Source organism: Odocoileus virginianus, chromosome 24 (assembly GCF_023699985.2).
Source record: "Odocoileus virginianus isolate 20LAN1187 ecotype Illinois chromosome 24, Ovbor_1.2, whole genome shotgun sequence".
NCBI classification, from domain to species: Eukaryota; Metazoa; Chordata; class Mammalia; order Artiodactyla; family Cervidae; genus Odocoileus; species Odocoileus virginianus.
Window position 1 is genome coordinate 6,839,015 of NC_069697.1, and position 22,779 is coordinate 6,861,793.

Genomic DNA, 22,779 nt, shown 5'->3' on the forward strand with positions numbered 1-22,779 from the left:
TAATCTGTGTTTTAATATTTAAATTGGAAACATCTGCTTCTCTACTAAAATGTCTTTCTCCCCTTTGTTAAAAGGGGCACTGGTAAGTCAGAAATATATTTGGTTATCTCATCTCATTTACCTGACAGAGTATAACCCACATTCAGTGGAAGGTATGCGAGCCTACCCAACAATTTGTGCAGGTCTCTGAGCAGAGTGGAGAAAGCCCTAGGAAGCCTCTTTTTAGAGATGTGTCCATTAGGATGTCTGTAGAAAGGAGAGGAGCAATGTTGGCCAGCACTGTTGCCTGGCTTTCTTTGAATCAATACCCCACCATTGAACAGGAGCTCCATAGTCCACACGGCCCCCAGGAATGAATGGTCGTATCAGACAGACAGCCAGTTGCCTCTCGCCCACAACTTAAAGCCAAACCAGGTGGGATGCATTTATTTGTGTCTTAATGTATTTTCTTACAAATTTCAGCCCTTAGATGATCTGGAAATGGGCATGAAGGCTAGTTATTACTACTAGCTTTCAAAGATATTGCTGAATGAACTTGTAACCAAAGAAAGTGCTTTGCCTTTCAGCACATAAGTCTTTTAACCAAAAATTTCTCAGGTTTTATTTTGCTTAGGATTGTGCCCTGTTTCTTTGCTCTATTTAATATTTTTACATGATCAGGCAGTTACTTTTGTTTTTCTGCATCTTGTTTAAGAAAAAAATATTTTGCACATAATTAACAATGACAAACTTTGAAGGGATAATTATATATATATTTTATATGTATATATATATATGAAATCTTTATGATGTTTCAGAGTCATGTATATAAAATCATCTATACCTAGCTACCTACCTATCTGTCCTCATATACATCTATATAAAGAGTACTTTTTATTTTATTGATGGGATGTTGTTGAATTCTGAATGAACAAATGCAATTGCAGGCATTTTTCACAATGATATTCCATCTTATTGTTTAGTACCACAATTCTTTACATGTATATTCAGATTACGTTATGTGATTCAAAAACTAAAGACAGTATGTATTAAAAATTTATCCCTTAACTAATATTCAGTCTTGTCTGTTTTATTACCTTGACAGACGTCACCTAATACAAGCAGGAAATATTCATTAATCAGTTCAGTTCATTTCAGTCGCTCATTCATATCTAACTCTTTGTGACCCCATGGACTGCAGCATGCCAGGCTTCCCTGTCCATCACCAACTGAAGCTTGCTCAAACTCATATCCATCGAGTTGGTGATGCTAACTAACCATCTCATCCTCTTTCATCCCCTTCTCCTCCTGCCTTCAGTCTTTCCCAGCATCAGGGTCTTTTCAATGAGTCAGTTGGCCAAAATATTGGTGTCTCACCTTCAGCACCAGTCCTTCAAATGAATATTCAGAACTGATTTCGTTTATGATTGAAAAGTTTGATCTTTTACAGTCCAAGGGACTCTCAAGAGTCTTCGCCAACACCACAGTTTAAAAGCATCAGTTCTTTGGCACTCAGCCTTCTTTATTATCCAACTCTCACATCCATACATGACTACAGGAGAAAACATAGCTTTGACTAGACAGGCGTTTGTTGGTAAAGTAATGTCTCTGCTTTTTATTATACTGTCTAAGTTGGTCATAGCTTTCCTTCCAAGGAGAAAACGTCTTTTAATTTCATGGCTGCAGTCACCATCTGCAGTGATTTTGGAGCCCAAGAAAATTAAGTCTCTCACTGTTTCTGTATCTATCTGCCCTTAATACACTAATGCAATTTTACTCTGATCTGAAAATTATGCAGCTTCTAAGGGAAAACTCAGAACCCTGTAAACTATGATTAACAGTCCCCCTAAAAATCCACAATTTTTTTAAAGTCAATATTTTATAAAGCTTTTCAGATAAGATATATTTTCCTGTAGTTTAATCTGGTCTTATATTTTCTTTTCTCTCCAATAAGGTGACAAAAATTATCACTGGTAGAAATTCCTTCCTTTATTTACTTATTGTACTGCCTTTCTATTAATCTAATTGGTGAGAAATTTACCCTTTATAATATTCAAAGTAACAAAGCTATTGTGATAAATTAAGCCAAGGAGATATAACTTAAAGCAGCACTTCATAAACATACTTTTAACATACTTTTCATTGAGAACAATATGACTCAAATTAAAATACTCTTTTGTAGCCAGTTATATGTTCTTGTAAATAATTAATGAGGAGCAGTTCTCTAAAGATTAAAAATTGGCGTTCTAATGGTGAACATTTTATCTTTACTGACAACTACCACATATAAGCAATATATTGCTCAGATGGTAAAATGAACTAATTTTCTATAAGATGATACATTCAAGGACTTATAGTCCAACAGCTAAACCTTACAGTTATTTGAGAGACTTGAAACTTTTCAATGTTGTATAGAATCTTGCATTTCTTTTGGTGAATATTAACAAAGCTTTTCTATTTTAAAGGAAAACAAGCAATTTTAGCGTTAGGATTTAGTAACCCATTGTATCTTCATAGCAGAATTATTTTTAGCAATTTAAACTAGAATCAGCTCTAATGGTCACCATAGACAAATAAATTTTAAATCAGATAGAGCAGTGCTTTACAGTACCTTCTAACTCCTGCTTGCACATCACATGTTTGAATCTGAAAACAGTGTTAAACAAAAGAAAACCATCACCAAAAAAATCATGCCATGTGATTTCACTTGGAAAGTTTAAAAATAGGCCAAGCTAAAACATAGTGTTTAGGGATTCAGGTTCAGGTGGCCAAACTCTTTAAAACAGAGGCAAGAACATAATTATCACACCAGTCACAGTAGTGGTTATCTTTGCAGAAGGCAAAAAGTACAGAGATGAAAAAGGGACAAGGAAGTATTTCCAGATCTTTAAATGTCCTGTTTCTTGACTTGGCTGCCAAGCACGAATGTTCACTGTGATAACCCAGTGGGCTGTACATGTTCCTTTTTTTCACTTTTAACATAATGTGAAGGTTAGTACAAGAGAAAGTGAAACATAACCTTATGCCAATTTCTGAGGGTAATGAGTCTGATGTAATGACCTTCCTTGCCATTGGAAACAATTTCAAGTATAAGATACTGTTCTTTTAAAAAAAAAGATTATTTATCCAAATAAACCTGCTAACAAATCTTGGAGTACCGTTCTCAAGGTTGTGTGTATGTGTGTGTTTGAAAGAGAGAGAAAAGAGGCAAGAGGGAGAAGGGAGTGGGAAAAGAATAGATGGGAGTTTTTGGGGTTATGTTTCACATTTTTTTATTAAGTAGAGTTGATTTACCGTGTTGGGCCAGACTCTGCTGTACCGCAAAGGGACTCAGTTTGACACATATAGACATTCTTTTTTATATATTTTCCCCATTATGATTTATTAAAGGATATTGAATATAGTTCCATCTTCTATACAGTACAACCTCATTGTTTATCCATCTATATATAATCAACTATATATAATAGTTTGCATCTGCTAATTCCATACTCCCAGCTCTTCCCTCCTCCCACCCCTTCATCTTGGCAACATGTGTGTTTTCTATGTCTGTGAGTCTGTTTCTGGCTTATAGATAGATGGAAAGAGAACAGAATTTTACACATGGACTGAAGATTAATTGCATTTTCTACAAATTATTTTTCTATATATTACAGTGTCTGAAAAACAAAGGCATCCCAGGATAGACTCAGAGCTAGGAACAAAGATACTTTTGTATTGATATCATCCTGTTAATGGAAAGGACTTGTACATTCTAGCTGTTACCAATAAGGGAATAAGCTTCTGGCTGTTACTCATAATGAAATAAACTTCTGGTGCCCTAACTCTTAGAACTCCTGTGATCCATTTGATAATAGGTACCTCAGCCTTTCAGTTCTGGTAGGGTTACAAAGCACTTTATTTTAATTGCACCCTCTCACTCCTTTCTCTTTTACCTCTCATATACTAAATTTCCTTCATACATAGTTTATTATAGGTGGAAGTTGTAAAATATTCTATACCTGAATCTTTTATGGATGCAATAAAACTCAATCACAATTGAGACAACATATATGTGGTTCTGCATCGAGCCCCAGTGAGAGGTTGAAGCGTGTCTTCATGCTTGGTATTCTGTGGTTCAAGCCGTTGCACAATGGTGTGTCAGGAGAGACTGGCCTATTTTAGAGCTATAATAAGATTGTCAAATATCTCTTAATCATAAGAGTTATGGTTATGCACTGCACTATGTATAATTCTCTGAGATTTAAAAGAAAACCACAGAAATTTAAACATGTATATTATCTAGGGTGAAACAGATCGCCAGCCCAGGTTGGATGCATGAGACAAGTGCTCGGGGCTGGTGCACTGGGAAGACCCAGAGGGATGGGTTGGGGAGGGAGGCGGGAGGGGGGATCGGGATGGGGAACACATGTAAATCCATGGCTGATTCATGTCAATGTATGGCAAAAACCACTACAATATTGTAAAGTAATTAGCCTCCAACTAATAAAAATAAATGAAAAAAAATTTTTAAATAAAAGAAATTAAATAAAATTTAATAGACTGAGTATTATCTCTCATTGGCCTACCTACACTTCCTTAGTGGAAGGGAATAAAGTAAAAATAAAAGCCCTTTTTATTGAAAAGAGTTTGGAGGGTGAAGACAGCTCTTTTTGATTGAATTCTTTGTAAGTAGGAAAAAAGGAAAGATAATGTTAGAGCTGTCAGCAGATGTCTGACACTTGGAGGAAGCATCATTTCAACAGAGGAGCTAACTATCTTCAAAGGTCATCGTGCAGGTATAAAATGTGAAGAACGTTCATCCATTAACTATTGCAGTCACTTCCTTTTGGGCTTTGAGTCTAAACACTTGGCAAATCAGAACTTTCTGGTGGGTGTCAAATCCTCTATGATGTGCAAGTTAGAAAGTGTTATTATTTGCAAAATATCATTCCCTTTCAGTAGTTGAACTCACATTGCATGTCAGGACTGAAACACTGATTTTTAAGCTGAAGCTTAGAAATAATAGATGAAGATTTGTGTTAAAGGAAAGTCAGCACTGAAAGCCAGTCGTGATGGTCATAGTACTTAAAGAATAAGAATACCTGAAATTAAGCATTTTGGTAAAGTGATGGGTTTCCATCCATCCACATAAGGTTCTGACCTTTAAGATGTGTTTCTTTCATTTTGTTCACAGGCTCATCTCGTAGCAGCTTTTGAAAAGAGTTTAGGGAATATGACTGGCCGACTGCAAAGTCTAACCATGACAGCGGAACAGAAGGTATGTTCAGGAATTGCCACAGGGGCTTGAGAGAAGGCAGCAGGTTGCATAGATGTTTAAACAACACTTGAGATGCAGCTCTTTAGAAGTGCTACTGAAAGGATCCGTCCTCAAGTATATTGGGATATGACACGAGGATACCTTTTCTTTTCAGATTTTAATTTAATGACTTATGATTCAGATTAACCTATATTTGAGTGTGTGCGCACACACACACACACACACACACACTCACATTCTTTCAAGGCAGTCTATTATTTTATTTCTGATAGGAACTACTGAAAGAGTACCAAATATTAAGAAACAAGAGATAGTTACAATATTCTAGGAATAATTGATAATGCTCTTGACAAGAATTTTCCCAAATTCATGGTCTATAAGACCATATTGTAGACCATATTGTGGTCTGAGATGCTCACAAAGAAGGCCTAAAATGGAGGTTAGGATCGTTTTAAAGTAAGGGGCCATAGGTTCCAGTATCCATGGGGCAAGATGCAGTCGTGTGTAACTGGGGAATAACGAGGATGTGTTGGCATCTGGGGATGCTGTTTTTGAAGTAAAGCTAAGTTACAGCAAAAGCTTTAAAATAAACTTAAGGATTTTACAGATTGGGAGAAGGAGCACTTAAAAGATAGAAACAGAGAAGTTGGTTCATAGAGGCAGAAATATCAAAAAGGTCCACGCTAGATAGAAACAATCTGGACACTTTCCACATGACGACCAGTAACTTACCTCTAGTCATGAATTTGGTGACCCTAATCTGAGTTCTTGGATGAGTGTCTAAAACGTCTCTAAAATTGTGTAGAAATATTTTTTAAAATCACATAAGTATATAATGTGAGAAGATGTCCATGGTTTTCCTCTAATTTTCAAAGAAATCCATAATCCTAATTTTGGATAATTTCATAATCAGTACCTATATCTGTCCATGAGGATGGCTTCAATTTTGGCTTCACTTCTATAAAGTATGGTTTGGCTTTAAAGAACTAGTGTGTGTTACTGAGTTTTATCAGTTTACCACTTTTTTTAAAGTTAAAAAAAAGGTGGACAGTTCAGTTAAACCAGAAGAGAATATCAAATATACCTATAGATGCCTGATATGAATTTAAAACTATATTCTGCTTGCCCTTATATTTCATTCTCCTATTTCATTATCTATCCTGCCCATGAAAGAGAACATCCTCTATCTCTGTCAAGTCTGTTCAAAAACAGAAGATAACAAACTGCTTTGACCATAAATACATATTTTATCTTACTCTTTTGGGAGGATACATATTTACCATTTCACTAAATAATACAAAAACTCAGCAAACAGGATTAAAGGCCTTTTTTAGGGCAGCTAGCCTTGTTTAAATCTCGGTGAGGTCTGCCAAGAGCTGTAGAATCTACCTTTCCTAACTCTCAGCTCGATCATTTTGAAAATGGGTGTTATAATATCTACCTCATAGAATCATTATGAGGAGTAAGGGAGATATTATAATGTATCACAGGCAGTGAATAATCAACATATGTTACCTTTCTTGACATTTTTCTTTTTTCCATTAAAAAATGTAAGGTAAATCAAATTCATCACTGGCTATGTGCCAGGCATATTGTTAGAAATCATGGATAATATTTAAGTGTCAGTATCTTTAAGAAGTCAAAATTGATATATTTTGCCTCTGCATATTTCCTTCAGCTCTTCTATATTTATAGGCAAAATTTCTCATGGAAATCAGAAATATATACATGTATATTACTTTATAATGTCTATGAAAAATTTCTAACTATTTTGCAATATATCTCTATACTACAAAGAATTATATAATTGTTTTCATATTATCCTTGAAGTAATATTGCCAAAATTGTAAAGCTTTCTCAGAATATATCATAATGTCTGCAATTGCCCTTGACATTTTTTAACTGAAAATGGAATAGTTGCTCTTTTAATTGAAAGCTGTATACCTACAAAGCAATGTTCATTTTATTAACATTGGGTTTTTTAGCATTAACATTAGCATTATATTTTATTAACCATTTTTATTTTATTAATCTGAGATTATAACTTGCTTTTTTCCCAAAGTGGTTTTAAGAATCTTATAAAATTTATTGGGTTATGATATAGCACAATTCAATGACAGAATCTCTTGAAAACCAGTAGAAGAATATGTAACAAGGTGCTTACCTAGGTAATTACTGCCCCAAAGTAGTGATTTATTGAATTGAATTCACCTCAAAGAAGCTAAGGCACAAAAGGAGATTTCTTAGAATGTGTAGTTTTCATTTTCTGACCAGGAGAGCATAATTTAGATTGAAGAGACACACTTACAGACACTGAATTCAAGGACAAATTTATTGTGAAGTTTCTTAAATTGAGGTCATGAAATAACAAAAGACAAAACCGCTGTTCAAATAGGCATTTCTCTAAAAGCTGAGGGCATAACATTTAGTCATATTTCAGTAAAGCCATTTCTTCAGGGAGCTAAGATAAAAGGGCGTATTACTCTCTGGTGATCCAACAATCCCGAGGAAAAAAGAACAGATAATATAGAGCAGAGGTTTTGAAACTCTGTTCTAGAATTCCAAGGTTCCTTTGTCCATTTAGCCATTCACCATGTTGTATTGAACTTCTATTGTGTATGAGACACTATTTTAGCTACTGAGAATTCAGCAGTGAAATACAAACACACATACACACACGTCCTGGTTAATGACTGGTTATAATATAGAGTTCATATTCTAGTACATGATAGCTTATGATAAAAATATAATGACAAGATGCGTGATTTCAGATGAAGATAAGCACCACTGAAAAATTTAAAGCTGAGAATCAGAATGCCGTACTGAGAAGCAAGGTGGAATGCTAACACGTGGAGAACTAAAAGCCAGGATGGTCACATGTGCTGTGTTACCTAATTAACAAATAGATGAACCACACTAACACTAACAAATCCAAGACTCCTGCTTCAGTGTGGGATTTTTAATAATCATATGTCATTAATATCCTAAAAACTGTATCAAAATTTTAATTAGAAATAGCTCCCTTGAATAGGGTTCTAAGTTTCTTCCTTGTTTCCAGATGCCAAGTCACACTGATTCTCTTGCCATATGTACGTGCCAAAACACTGCTTTTATATATGTGTGGCCTGGTTAAAAAGAGGAAAAGACATGTATAAATAACTCAGGAGACAGAAAATTATGAGGTACACTTAGAAATATAACAGGATGATGCCCTGACTGTTTTCACAGAGAACCATTGCATTTTCATACTAGTTTGTTTATAATATTATATATTTACTTATACTTTTATTTTTTTATTGAAGTATAGTTGATTTACAATCTTGTATTAGTCTCAGGTATACAGCAAAGTGATTCAGTTATATACAGTTATATAACAAGTTACATCTATTCTTTTCTAAATTCTTCTCCCTTGTAGGTTACTACAAAATAGTGAGTATAGTTCCCTGTGCTATATGTAGGTCCTAATTGATTATTTATTTTATATAGGTAGTGTGTATATGTTAATCCCAAACTCCTACTTTTTCCCTCCACTGCTTTCACCTTTAGTAACCATAATATGTTTTCTATGTCTGTGGATCTACTCACACTAGTTTTATAAATGGGGTGGCACACAGAGGACACATGTCAGGCTCTGAGTGGATAAAGAAAAATCAGGAGAGATCAAGGACTGTAAGCCATAGACAAAGGAACACCATAGGAGTGAAGGGCAAGGGGGGAAATGATAGGACACATTGAGGGACAGAGAAGGAGTGTGTAGGGAAATGTGGAACCAAGGCCTGAAAGATATCTAAGGAATTTGGTCTTTTGAAGTAAAAGTTTTTGACACTAGACTAACAGGATAAAAGATAGTTAATGAAGGTAAAAATCTAACTACATTTTCCAGTAGTTTAACAGCATTTCCGGTAGTTGCCAAAAGATCAAGCTTCCCAGATAGTTCAGTGGGTAAACAATGCACCTGCAATGCAGGAGACACAGGTTCAAACCCTGGGTTGAGAAGATCCCCTGCAGGAGGAAATGGCTACCCACTCCAGCATTCTTGCCTGAAATATCCCATGGACAGAGGAGCCTGTCAGGGTACAGTCCAAAGGATTGCAAAAGAGTCAGACACGACTGAACACAAGACAAGATTCACATGTTATAGAAGAGTAAGTCTAAATAGGAGTGGACGTCCCAGATGGCGCTAGTGGTAAAAAAAAAAAAACCTCCCTGCCAATGCAGGAGACATAAGAAATGAGGGTTCGATCCCTGGGTTGGGAAGATTTGGAAAAGGGAATGGCAACTCACTCCAATCTTCGTGCCCGGAGAATCCCATGGACAGAAGAGCCTGGTGGGCTATAGTCTCTGGGGTCACAAAGAGTCAGGCATGACTGAAGCGACTTTGAATGCATTCATGCATAAGTAGAAGTAATTAAGATAATTGTCAATAATGTTTGCCTGTACAGTAATATTATTTCTAGGTATTGCCTGATACCTCCTGCTCAACAAATTGTAATAGTAACATAGTTTGATCAAGAATTTTATCTGGATTTCAGGCCCTTGTCCCTTGACTAGTACTTTTCTACCAAGATTCTTTAAAAGACTTAAGATCTAATGCCCTGAAGCATTGTGATGAAACAGTATCTTTTCATTGCATCTAAAGTGGTACTCGCAATGTACCAGCCTTGTCAGAATTGAAAAAAATAATGTCACACAAATTATTATTCAGGATTTTATTTTCTTACGCTATAATAAAAGTCATCAAAATGGCAAGAATTCTGCAAATCTATATTTTTATGAATGAAATTTTTATACAGCCTGCTGTCTTGCTGTCCTTGAAAATTTACTAAGGCTATCTACTCACTGATAATTAAAAGACTTCCAAATCACTTCTTTATATCTAGTGCCAGAGCTGATTAGAACATATATTAAGGTGCGCTCGGTTAGTCTTGTTACAAGGTCAGAGCACAACAGAGGAATATAGTTTTGTATGAGTATTGGAGCTCAGATATTGATCTTTATGCTAAATATAATGTCTAGGGTTTGCTTATTCTCACCTCTGTGAAACTACTTTTTTTGATAACTAGATGAATAGACACTTAAATACTAAAATAGAAAATTCAAAAGCAACTCTCTGGAAATGATTAACATAAAAGCTAAAATTTTAGTTGAATTGGGTATTTACATTAATTCCTCCTAGCTCAGGTTAAAATATTTATGTCTAGAAATGTTTTTCTAAAAATTCAGCACTAGACTCAGAAAATGCATTCATTAGCCTTTTAGGGTGCAGCATAATTTGAATCCAGAAGTTACTTATAGATTATTCAAGTGACTTAGGCTACTGGGGTTTGATGAATTCAGTTCACTTAGAACCAGGAATGGCCAGATTCATTTGGTAGAAAACCTCATGGTATTTCAAGACACACACAAGGGAATGGCAAGTAGGACATGTTCAAAGAAACCACAGCTAGATAATGTATAATTAATTGTGTCAATATGGGGAAGCAAAAGGCAGGTTTAGTGGAAAAATTTTAATAACCTTGCCTTGAAGTTCCAGTTGGTTGATAAGATTTGTTGCCAAGCCATGGGATTCTCAACAAGGCCTGTCCAGGAGAAATTTGGAAAGAAGTCAGATGTAGTTAGGAAATTAGGTTGGAAAAACACCAAGAAAGGTTAGTATTCTGACACAATATTTGATCATTTTATTTTGAAGCATTTAAAATCTGACCATGATAACTTGTTTTGCCTCAGAAATGTGTACAAAACAGAAGAGATATTGACTCCATCTAACCTCTTTTACACAAGAAACTGTCATAGAATACTGAAATCTTAAATGGCAAGCTTGTGTTTGAGGCATCATTCTCTTGAAAGGCTCATTGTACATAAATAAAATTTTAGTTCAGTTCTCACATTTTAAAGTATCAGTTTTGAAAAGTGGGAAATACATACAAAATACTCTCTGATCATCTTATTCCCAAGACCCTCTGCAGAGTTACTCTAGAGGCAGTCTTTTCTTTGGTACCTAATGAGCGGAGGAGGAAACAGAAAACTGCTGAATTGGAGAAATAGACTTCAAATTCATCTCTTGATGCTATATATATTTTCCAGGTTCTTTCTGAAGGCTTAAAAGGGATCCTCAAAACTTAAGTATCTTCTATTAAGTCACCTTTAAAATGAAAAGAATATGTTAATATATTTCAGATTATCAAAGAATTTTATAGTTGGGTATCTCTGGAACTCACTTCTAATTATTTTTCTCATTCATTCTCCCTTGCATCGCCCAAAAAAAATAAATAAATACAGAAATCATAGTTGTACTTGGAGGCATTGTTGTAAGTTCCATGAATTATAGGCATCTTAGAAAATATGTAGCTTAAAAAATGTGAAAAATCAACTATAATTATAAAGGGGAAAGAGGAACACTAGAAGTAAACTATTAAAAAATTGCTGTCTCAGTGAAGTTTTGAAATGCCTTATATTCATTTCTATATACTTTTAAAAAAAGATAAAGAAAAAACTCACTTTGTTGCCATCCAAAGGGCGTATTCCAGCGATTTAGCTATATTGAGACTTTTGTCTTAAAATGAATGATAAGGTTTTGATGTTTTTAGTATATGGCATCTATTTGATGAGACACCCTCTTGTTAAAATATGCAGTAGAGTTGAATTGTTTCATCATTCTTTGAAGGGGAGAAACATCTGTTTAATGAAGACCAGACATTTGAACAAAATCATTCCAACATTTATTGAGATCAGATCGTAAGTCAGATGAAAAGATAAACTCTTCAACAGCTAACTACACTCAATGCATTTAATGGTCTGGACATATAGAGAAGGAACCTTTTCATTTTTCCTCAAAAGAAAACTAGTGTCATTGTGTATAAAGATACTTCACCATACTCCTTAAGGGTGAAGAACAATATTCAAAGCACAGGAAGCAATCACATGGAAAGGCTCAGAGAAAAATATGTGCTAGTTTGAGTTATGGTGAGGGTGGGTCTCATTAACAGAAGTAAGAAAAAAGGGATTTTTGCAGATATGGAGAGATAACTAGTTCAGATTTGAAAAGATTATCAGTGTAGAATTTAGCTATTTTGTTTTTTTAAAGTCAGTGTGACATTTTATAGGTACTTGCTTATACTTACAAAGTTTTCCTGAGGAAGTACTGAGTTTGGCTAAACTAATTTTTCATAGATGTGATTTTCCCATATATATGGGAATATTTCTTACATAGTTATTCTTCCTCTGGGCTTACTGTGCTGCCCTGAGTGATAACTACCCTGCCAATAGCTATTGTTTTAAAAAAGATAATTAAGATTTTAGAATGTGATCATTCTTCTATTTCATTAAACACAGTTTTCTGAAAAAAAAATCAATATTACCTGAACATTCTACTTCTAATTTAAAAAAATAGTAGTTTCTAGAAGAGATTTCACTAGAAAAGAATAAAATTTGAAATAAATGAAATAAGTCAACCAACCCATAAAATCAAGCTAAATTTTTAGACATTTATATGAGATTTAATTTTCATTTTTTCTTCTTTTAAGCTAAAGGCAAATGTTTTAGCACTGTTGATTTTAAACTCAAGTATGGAAATTGAGTTTATTTAAAATTTAACATCCATGCTAGTTGTAAAATTACTTAAATTATGTGATTCATTAAATATGCACTATAGGTGTTCTTTTGTGAATATATTTCTGGTAAAAGTAGAATGAATTTCCAGTACATATGTTATCACTTGGGAGATTTATTTTAAATGGGAAGCATATTAAATTTTGGTAAAATAATCTATTACTAGTTAGACAAGGGGCAAAATACAGATAGAACTTGGAGAGACTGATAAAATATGACAAATTGTGTTAGACACAATTTTTGTCACAGTATTGGTAATTTTCATACACATATTCTTTTTCCTTTATGACAAATAAACGCAAGTGAAATTACAGTCAAATATTTGAAGATCCATGTGTGAATCCAGGAGGTCACTACTGATTTTCTATTATGAGATTCTTTGATTTATAAGCTATTAAAAGTCTATAAGAGTTTTTTTTTTTTTTTTTAAATGCCTGTCCTCTAAGAATATGCCAGATACTCAGGGAAAACAGATATATGACGTACTGAGTATCTATGCTGAACTTGGCTATCATTTCAATTAGCACCATCCATCTTTTTTAAAAAAAGTGTTGAAGGCTGGAATAGCCATTGGACATTCCCATGTATGAAGCAGTTTTCTTCAGTGGCACTTATCATGACCCTGCTTTTTTTCATATATACTGGGAGATGTTAAGTAGGGATAAACTGCTTACCGCTGAGTGAAAAACTCAAGTGCAGTTCTTTGGCTTTCTGCCAAAGATACTGGAAAAAATGATGAATGACAAATATATTATGGAGGAATTCTCCTCCTAAGAGGTCCACAAGGATTCTAATTTTTAGGATTGCTATCACAGCCAGGGATACTCCTTATTTTTGTGCTCCTGGTGAAAATACTGCTTTCGCTGAAACAACACTCCTGTTCCTGGTTGGTGTTGCTGCTACTGTTATCTTCCTTATAGTGAGTCCTTTATTTCTGGTAAAGATACTCATTTAAATAAATATGGATGATGAAGTTTAGACAAGAATTTTCATTGAGACATAGCTTAAAGTTACCCTGAATTCAATAAGAAAATGGTGGTGGTGGTGGTGGTTTAGTTGCTAAGTCATGTCCGACTCTTGAGACCCCATGGACTGTAGCTTGCGAGACTCCTCTGTCCATGGGATTCTCCAGGCAAGAGTACTGGAATGGGTTGCTATTTTCTTCTCCAGGGGATCTTCCTGACCCAGGGATCGAACCCATGTCTTCTGTATCTCCTACACTGCAGGCAGATTCCTCCGCTGAGCTAAGAGGGAAGTCCCAATAAGAAAATAAGTGTCATAAAATTTTTATTTGTAAGCTTTGTAAATAATTTAACTATTTTAAGGACTATATGTTACATATATTTCTATTCAGTTTTTAAAAATTTCTTTGGCTTGCTGACGCTAGGTCTTTATACTAGGAATTTTATTTGCCTAAAAAGTGCCAAAATCTAAGATGATCTTGATATGATAGCAGATTTAATAATATGGCATTTAATAGGAGTGGATTAGGAATGAATTCCAGGTTTTGTTGTTGAATATAAAGACTCTATATCCCAAATGCAAAACAGATGGGAAAATCTAAAATCACTCATTTGACAAAAACTCAGGGTTTCCAATGAACAGTACATGCCATATGATATACTTTTGGGTAGTAGTGATAAGTTTGGCATCTAAACGATCAGTGTGCTGTCTTGTTTTAGGTCACACTGGTCAGCTTTGGGTGTGTGTGTGCTCAGTTGTGTCTGACTCTTTGTGACCCTATGGACTGTAGCCTGCCAGGCTCCTCTGTCCATGGGATTCTCCAGGCAAGAATACTAGAGTAGGTTACCATTTCCTCCTCTGAGGGTCTTCCTGAACCAAGGATCGAACCCGCATTTCCTGTGTCTTCTGCATTGGCAGGTGGATTCTTTTCCACCTGGGGAGCCCTCAGTTTGGGGTACCCTTTTACAGAAATAAAGACTATTCAGGTCACATTTGTAAGAGAATAACCAAAACATTATTTTTTAATTCTCTATCAGATTTAGCTTCTTACATTTACAAGTAAAAGGTTGCAGGATACAACTTAGAAGGTCAGCCAAGCGTCCAGATCTCCCAGGACAGTAGCACTACATAAAACCAAGCTCATTAGATAGTGAGCTGTGAATACAAGTGGTTTGCTCTTCTCTCTAAGTGTTAAAGCTTCTAAATTCTGTTTGTTTCACAGGAGTCTGAACTGATAGAACTAAGAGAAACCATTGAAATGCTGAAGGCCCAGAACTCTGCTGCCCAGGCAGCCATTCAGGGAGCTCTGAACGGTCCTGACCACCCTCCCAAAGGTATCTGTAGAAGTCTTGCCATTTTTTCATGCAATCTGGTAGGCATCTATTTTTATTAATTAGAGCAAAGCTGCTTTTACTCAGTCACACTGCCTTTGATAATATGTGAATTGCTAGTATTCAGAATCTCAGAATTTAAGAACAGTAGCCTTCAGTATCAAACTGACCTTAGGAATTGGCTCCTACAGCCAAACTCTTCTCTCCTCTTGATTTGGTGAAGTTGGGTCTAGAGAGGTTGGGTAATACATTCATATTTTCCATTGAGCAAAACAAACCAGAGAAGGAATATGGAAATTTAGATCTTTATGTAAAAATATAGCAGTCAATATGGCGAAGTAGTGGGTATTGGGAGCAACTTGTCCTGTGTGGGGGCAATAAGAAATATATTTTTTTGTAGAAAACTTAAAAACAGTAAGAAAATGGACTAAAAGTTGGTGTGTTTTTAATTATTACTATGCTTCAGTAGGGCTTTCAAGATGGCTCAGTGGTAAAGAATCCACCCGCCAATGCAGGAGACACAGGTTCAGTGCCTGGGTTGGGAAGATCCCCTGGAGAAGGAAATGGCAACCCACTCCAGTGTTCTTGCCTGGGAAATCCCATGGACGGAGGAGCCTAGGGGACTACAGTCCATGGGGCCACAAAAGAGTCAGACCCAACCTAGTAACTAAACAATAACAACGCTCCAGCAATCTGAAACAATGATAATCTTTTTTTGCCACCCCCCACCCCCTTTGATTGCCACTGAAGAAATACTCTGTGATAATATCATGTCATTTTTTCTCTTTACATAATTTCTACTTATTCTTAGTCTCTTTTAAGTAGCATTCAGTATGCTCAACTCTTTACCAGATGACAAATGCTTTCTTAAATCCTGAGTGCTCTGTCATCTCTCTGCCCTTTTCCAGATGAATTTTGGGAATTTTTGATAGAATTGTTCAGTGTCTTCAATAGCCAGTCATACTTCAGACACTGGAGCATGGTTTTTCTCTCCACTACTCCACCAAAACTGTTCTCTCCATCATCAATAAGGACTTATATAACTCTAAATCCACTACATTATTATACTCATCATAGAAATAGCATTTGATAGTGATGTCTATTCCATCATACTTGAAACGTTCACTTCTTCTGATGCTCATTACATGCATATTCTTATTCTTCTATGATTTGAAATTTCCTTTCACAGTTTCTCTTGTAGATTCACTTGTTTGTTGCATTTGTTAAATACTGGTGTTTCTTAGAGCCCAGTCCCAAGCTCTCTTCCATTATGATTTTATACATTTTATGATTCTCTTCATCCTATCTAAATTTTTATACAAGCCCATCTAATACTCTATCTATAATTATTGTTTTTGTGTTGATAACTGTCAAATATATCTCTCCAGGGCAGGCTAATCTCAAGTCACACATCTGTAAATACAGCTGCTAAAGAGGGGACTCTATCGGGTTATCTTGAACTTGTCTTCTTCTTTCGCAGACCTGCCTTTGCCTTCAATGCTCCTTTCTCAGTCAAAAGCATCACCATCCTTCCATATTACCAGAAATCCTCCTCTCCTCACTCAATATATCACTAAGTTCTGTTGATCCCACCTCTTAAACATCTCTCGTTTCCATTTCTCTGATCCTCCTATCACCATTCCTCATCTCTCCCCTGAACTGTGACCACAGGCTCCTAAATAGCCTTCCAGCCCTGTCTTTCACCTCTTTGTGCCATTCACACTGAGACCAGAGCAGGGGTCTAACAGTGTATATCTAACAGGTATCCCATTGCCTTCAGATAAAATACAGACTCCTTAACATGACATAATCTCTCTTTGCCAGTTTTGTTTATTCAACAAGTATTTAATGATTATCATTTATGTTCTAGACAGTCTTTTAGACCTTGTCTTGCATTTTGTCATTTCATGCTTTAGCTATCCTGAACTTCAGTTCTTCAAAAGTTCATTACATATTCTGTTTATTCTGCTTGGCACTTTCTACAGTGTTTGTTCAGCATAAAAACTTTCTGAGATCTTGCGAGAGTTAGCCTAAACATACCTCCTTGGGGCTTCCCTGATAGCTCAGTTGGTAAAGAATCTGCCTGCAATGCAGGAGACCCTGGTTCAGTTCCTGGGTTGGGAAGATCCCCTGGAGAAGTGACAGGCTACCCACTCCAGTATTCCTGGGCCTCCCTTGTGGCTCAGCTGGTAAAGAATCTGCCTGCAATGTGGGAGACCTGGGTTTCATCCCTGGGTCGGGAAGATCCCCTGGAGAAGGGAAAGGCTACCCACTCCAGTATTCTGGCCTGGAGAATTCCATGGACTGTATAGTCCATGGGGTTGCAAAGAGTCGGACATGACTGAGTGACTTTCACTTCACTCTCACATACCTTCTTGACTCTCAAACTGTATGAAGTCCCTTTGTGATATGTTTTTGAAAATAACTGTAGTTCCCTTACAAAATTTGCATTACACTTTGGTGCCTTCATTTATTTATGGTCTACTTTTCCTGGTTGATAGCAGGGTGATTTGTTTTCTTAAACTAAATCCTGGCCATGTTGATGCCTTGTACATGAAAGGGGCTTATTCAAATTTTATAGAAAATATTAATATAAGTTTTAAAAACAAAATTTAACTTTTGGGAAAATAATTATATAAAGTTTGATATACTGAAATTAAAAGAAAAACTAGTTCTCTAGGGGCTACTTCTGTTAATAATTTAGCAACTTTCCATGTGGGGGAGTTAATTTATATGCAGCATGGAAAATTACTGCATATTTAAAGCTTATCTTAGAGCTATAATAAAGCAGCTTATGTTCTAAATCTTCATGTTGTAAATAGGTCCAGAAGGGATTTAAAAAGACTTAATCCCTTCTTTACTGTGGTGCAAGACGCTGAAGTAAAACTTTCTGGAAAGATTCATTTTATCTCAGGCAACAGGTAGCTTAATATTTACCGGAATTGAAAAATAGGAATTCCTTTGCTCAGATATGTGAGAGGGGTGACTAAAATGAACAAAAGGATAACAGTTACTATACAGATTGGTCAAGAAAGATTAAATAATAGTTTTATAAAGTTTAAAACTAACAAAAACAAATAGTTATAAAGGATTATATGTATATAGGATATTCAGATTAATATTAAAACTCAGTGTTACACTGAATGAATTGTAAGAATATATTTATTCAACAATTACTTGTTGATCACCTAGCATATAATATACTCTGTATAAAGCCCTGAATATATAATGGTAAACCAACTAGACATAGTCTTTCTCAACATTTAACTTTTAATCTTAAGGGAAAACAGAAATAAAGAATTGTTGTGATCATTAGGGTAGCTGAATGTGCATATAAAACAAGTTCTAAAATGGACAAAAATGTGTGCCATAGAGAGCAAGGGTTCCAGAGAACCAACCTACTCTGGTTACAGAGTCTAGAAAGTCCTTTACCAGATAGTAATGTATAAGGGGAAATCCAAGGATTCATTGTCAAGGCAGATTTTAAATATTGAGAGAAAAGCATTCCATGAGGGTCTTAAGACAGAAAAGAGATCCATGCCTTTATGGAACTGACCCCAAGAAGATAATGATCAAAGATAAAATAAACTGAACCAGGTTGGAGAGATGAGTACTGACCAGATTACTTAGGGATCTGTAGGCCATATTTAAGAGTTGGAATGTTTTCTATTCTTGCTCAAATGGGAATCTACTGAGAAGTCTTAAATAAGAGAGTGATGGTAAGATTTTTCTTTAAAAAGATTTGAAGATGAGTTGGCTGGCTGTTCTTAGAGCAAGTAGGTGATGGTAATGGCTCCAACTAGAACAGTGACAGAGCAAAGGGTGGGAAGTGGAACATGAAGAATGAATAAACATGTAACTGAAATATATTTTGTTTAAAACAAGCTTCTCCATTCATTCAGATTGTTGGTATTCATTTGATCAACCATTCTTTACTGAACTCTGTGATGCTGCATGTACTCAAATACTTAACTCTAGAAAAGAATTGACAGAGAAAAGTAAAATGCATTCCCTTCATCCTGTAATGTTATTGAAATTATGCCCTTGCCAGCCTTTATTGGAAATGCAGTCATAGTTGAACATAGCTAATGCCTCCAAGGACTACTTTTTAACCTATCTTTAAACACTTTGGGATTAATTAAAGTCAAATATAATTTATTAATTCTGGATATGATGAAAACTCTGAAATACTTTAACTCTTAATACATCTGCTTTATTTGTAAAAGTCAGTCATGATGAGAAAACTAGCAAATGCTAATCTTATTCAGAAAAGCTTGTAGCCAAATGTAGCAGATATTTAAAACACAAAAACCTACACATATTCTTTTATTGCTTATTCACATAATTTCCACATTAGTTGATTAAGGGATACTGTGTTCCTTTATTGTTGATGCAAAATAACACACATAAAAAAAAGAAAGAAAAACAAACAAATAAAAGACACATAAATACCATGATTTAGGTTTTGGCACTGGTAATGCTTTTGGCATGCAAAAACAGTAAATGTTCATCTTTAAAAAAATATATACTTTTAGACCAAATTCTAGGGATTCTTAAAAACAGCTATTATATTTTTCCCCTCCTATAAGATTTTTCAGCACAGTTATTCTCTTAATGGAAAAATGAAAGTACTTATTGATAGGTATGTATATGAGATTAAAGATGGAGATATGTATGTGTATATCACCCACCCACACGTATACTTATTGTACAATTTGCAAGTAACTGGTTAAGGTTCCATCTCATCGGTCATTTTACTGTGAAGCTACTTTGCTGAAAAGTTTTGATTATATACTATTATTTCTATGGGAACTTTTTGAAAGCTATATTGTACTTTCTGACATCTGATAAGTTCCACTGAGATATTTTTTGCTTGGCTAATCTGCATTGATTCCAATTAAATATAGCAGTAAGAAATGGACTAAAAGCACATTTGACCTTAAAAATAACTTTATAAATGACTTGTGTCTTCACAGACTCTTAAGGTCAGCTCACTATGAGTAGAAATAATTTCAATTTTAATAATTATAAATAAATCTTGTAAGCTTCTTGTATGAAGTGACTACCTTCAAAAAGTGATTTAGTATCAAATAGTGTCCTTTTCAAAATATCTTATTAGCTAAAGAGAAGTTCATGCTTTTTAGGAGTATATAGAGGTCATATTACCTGGCAGTTAGTACAATAGACAGTAGGATCCATCTAAGACTCTTTTTCAGCTGTGTTACTACAAGGAAGCTTCAGTGATTACACTCATTTCAGTGGTTTGCTTTAATAGTAAAATTAGATGCTCCCAGAGCAAAGCAAGCATCTAGTAAAAGCTAGCTTTATTATTACCTGTTATTATTGCTCCTCCTATTACTCTTCCAAGTCATGGGCTGGGATTAGGTGTAATGGGAGAATTACACTGTCTTAAATATGATTTCTATTTAATTCACAAATGAAGTCTACCGAGATTCTCTCTTGAGCACTCTCACCCCATTGGCTCTTTGACCATGGTCAAGGTACTTAACTTCTTTGCATTTCAGTTGCCTCATCTATGAGATGAAGTGCTTAGATGACTCGCAAGGTTTGTTTTGGCTCTAACAAGGTATGCTTCCATGAAATGGAAAGTCAGTATATTTGGCTTTGGTAGCTTTATTCAAAGGACAAATATTAAAAAGACACAATTAATTTTCATGCCATTATGAGTTTCCATTTACTCCATGGAATATATCATTGGGATAAATTATTTTCTAAGTGCTGCTTGATCTAGGTATTCAGTAAAAATCACTAGCATAGCATTTAATTTTGGGACAAAATTCAGAATTCATTAAACTGCCAGTGCTACAGACTTACCTGAGATTCCCATTGACTCTTAATACAAATACACTAATTAATTAAAGCAAATAGGGTGGTACTTTGTTAAGCTTATAAAACTCAAACTGCATTGAAATAATCTATACAAAGCTGTGTTGACTATTATTAGAGAACTTGCTCTGAGAAAGCCTGAAAGTCTTATTTGTTCAGATTGAAAGTCTTTATGAGTAAATGTGACTCTCTCTCTCTGTGGCTAGATCTCCGCATCAGAAGACAGCATTCCTCTGAAAGCGTCTCTAGTATTAACAGTGCCACAAGCCATTCCAGCGTTGGCAGTGGTAACGATGCTGACTCCAAGAAGAAGAAGAAGAAAAACTGGGTAAGCTGTTAGCATTCATCTAATTCAGAAGCTTATCACTACACAGTGAGGCAGGAGTTTTCCTTTGGGGCTTTAGAGATTCACAGCATTTTACAGTATCTCATTCAAGTGACGGACCCCTCAAATTCTATACTCATCAACAAGTTCAGGGCAGCCTGGCGCTGAAGAGCAGATGTTTTGGAGTTGGGACTAACTGAACTTAGATTTGAATCCCAACTCTAATGCTAAATTTTTGGCTCTTAGGCAAGTTACTTCACCTTTTGGGGAGCCTAAATTTTCTCGTTTGTAAAAACTGGGTAATTAATACTAACTTTACAGGGATATTGTAAAGAAAAATAGAGTAACATCTATAAATAAATGGCTCAGAGCAGGGCCTTATTGTGAAGGTGGAGATGAAGAAGAAGAAAAGGATGATGGTGATGATGGTGGTGGTGTTAGTAGTGGTGATGATGTTGATGGTGGTAAAGATGCTGATGGAGGAAGAGGAGAAAAAATAGAACGGTAAAAGAGAAAGAAGAGTCCATGCAAACTTCTCCACCCCTTGCACCAGCAGAGCTTATAGTGTGAAAATGTCACTGTATCAGAAATCAACTATGTATATTTTCACCAAAAGAACATAGGAGAAATATAGAAATGTACTTTAACAGAACTATCCCTTGTTAGCTAGAGACATAATTTATGATATAAAGTAATTGCTGAAAAACTGAGAAGATGCTACCACTACAAAATGTTTAAAAAATAATGAAGTAAAGGATTTCTTTGAATGCCATGAAAGAAAAATAAGTTTTAAATAAGTAGAACTCTTGATGAAATCCAAAATGAAATTAGGAAAGGATTTTACTAGAGTGCTTTCTGTAAATAATGAGAGAAATATCTTTTTTGTTTTAAAAAAATGTTTATGCAGGTAATATTTTAAAATACTGATCAGCCTTCATTCCCTTGATTTGTAATTCCACACTCTTTCATGTTTCTGCAAGGTGAACTCTAGAGGAAGTGAGGTGAATATAAACCGTGGACAATTTGGCATGCATCTATAAAAACACCCACCCTTGGCATGAATGCTATTCATTTTGGCAGGAAGCTTTTATACCTTTTAAAAACAGATTACCTTGTTTGTCTCTCCTTTGTGTCTTTTCATTTTAATCTTCAATTTTAAAGAGAAGTAAAACTACTTTCCAAATAGCGCTGTAGGGCATACCAATTCTGGTTTTGCATAGTCTGGGAACTGAAAATTTGAATAGAAACTCACAATTAATGAAGTGTTAGGTGAATTTGATTTCATTTTGCTTTTTAAGTTTATACTGTCAGCAGGCCCTGACTTGACAGTAGTGCTAAAGTGGCCATTTAAAACAAATTGCCTTGAAGAGAGGAGCCTTCTGAAAGGAGATCCCTTCAAGGTACTTCGTTTTAAATGAGTGCTCTGACAGCCATGCCCTTGTCCCTGCACTGTTTAAAAGCCTTCC

General features: G+C 35.2%; 1 protein-coding gene across 9 annotated transcripts in view; it reads left to right on the forward strand.

The window, feature by feature from the left end:
• NAV3 (neuron navigator 3) overlaps positions 1-22,779 on the forward strand; it is an 889,111-nt gene that overhangs the window by 823,831 nt on the left and 42,501 nt on the right. For 8 of the 9 annotated variants that reach the window (XM_070454242.1, XM_070454243.1, XM_070454238.1 and 5 more), the window contains 4 exons: positions 5,156-5,239; positions 15,033-15,144; positions 21,195-21,316; positions 22,294-22,314. In XM_070454242.1, the coding sequence (XP_070310343.1) occupies positions 5,156-5,239; positions 15,033-15,144; positions 21,195-21,316; positions 22,294-22,314 (339 nt within the window). The remainder of the gene's footprint in view (positions 1-5,155; positions 5,240-15,032; positions 15,145-21,194; positions 21,317-22,293; positions 22,315-22,779) is intronic. The other variant, XM_070454239.1, reaches the window with a different exon arrangement.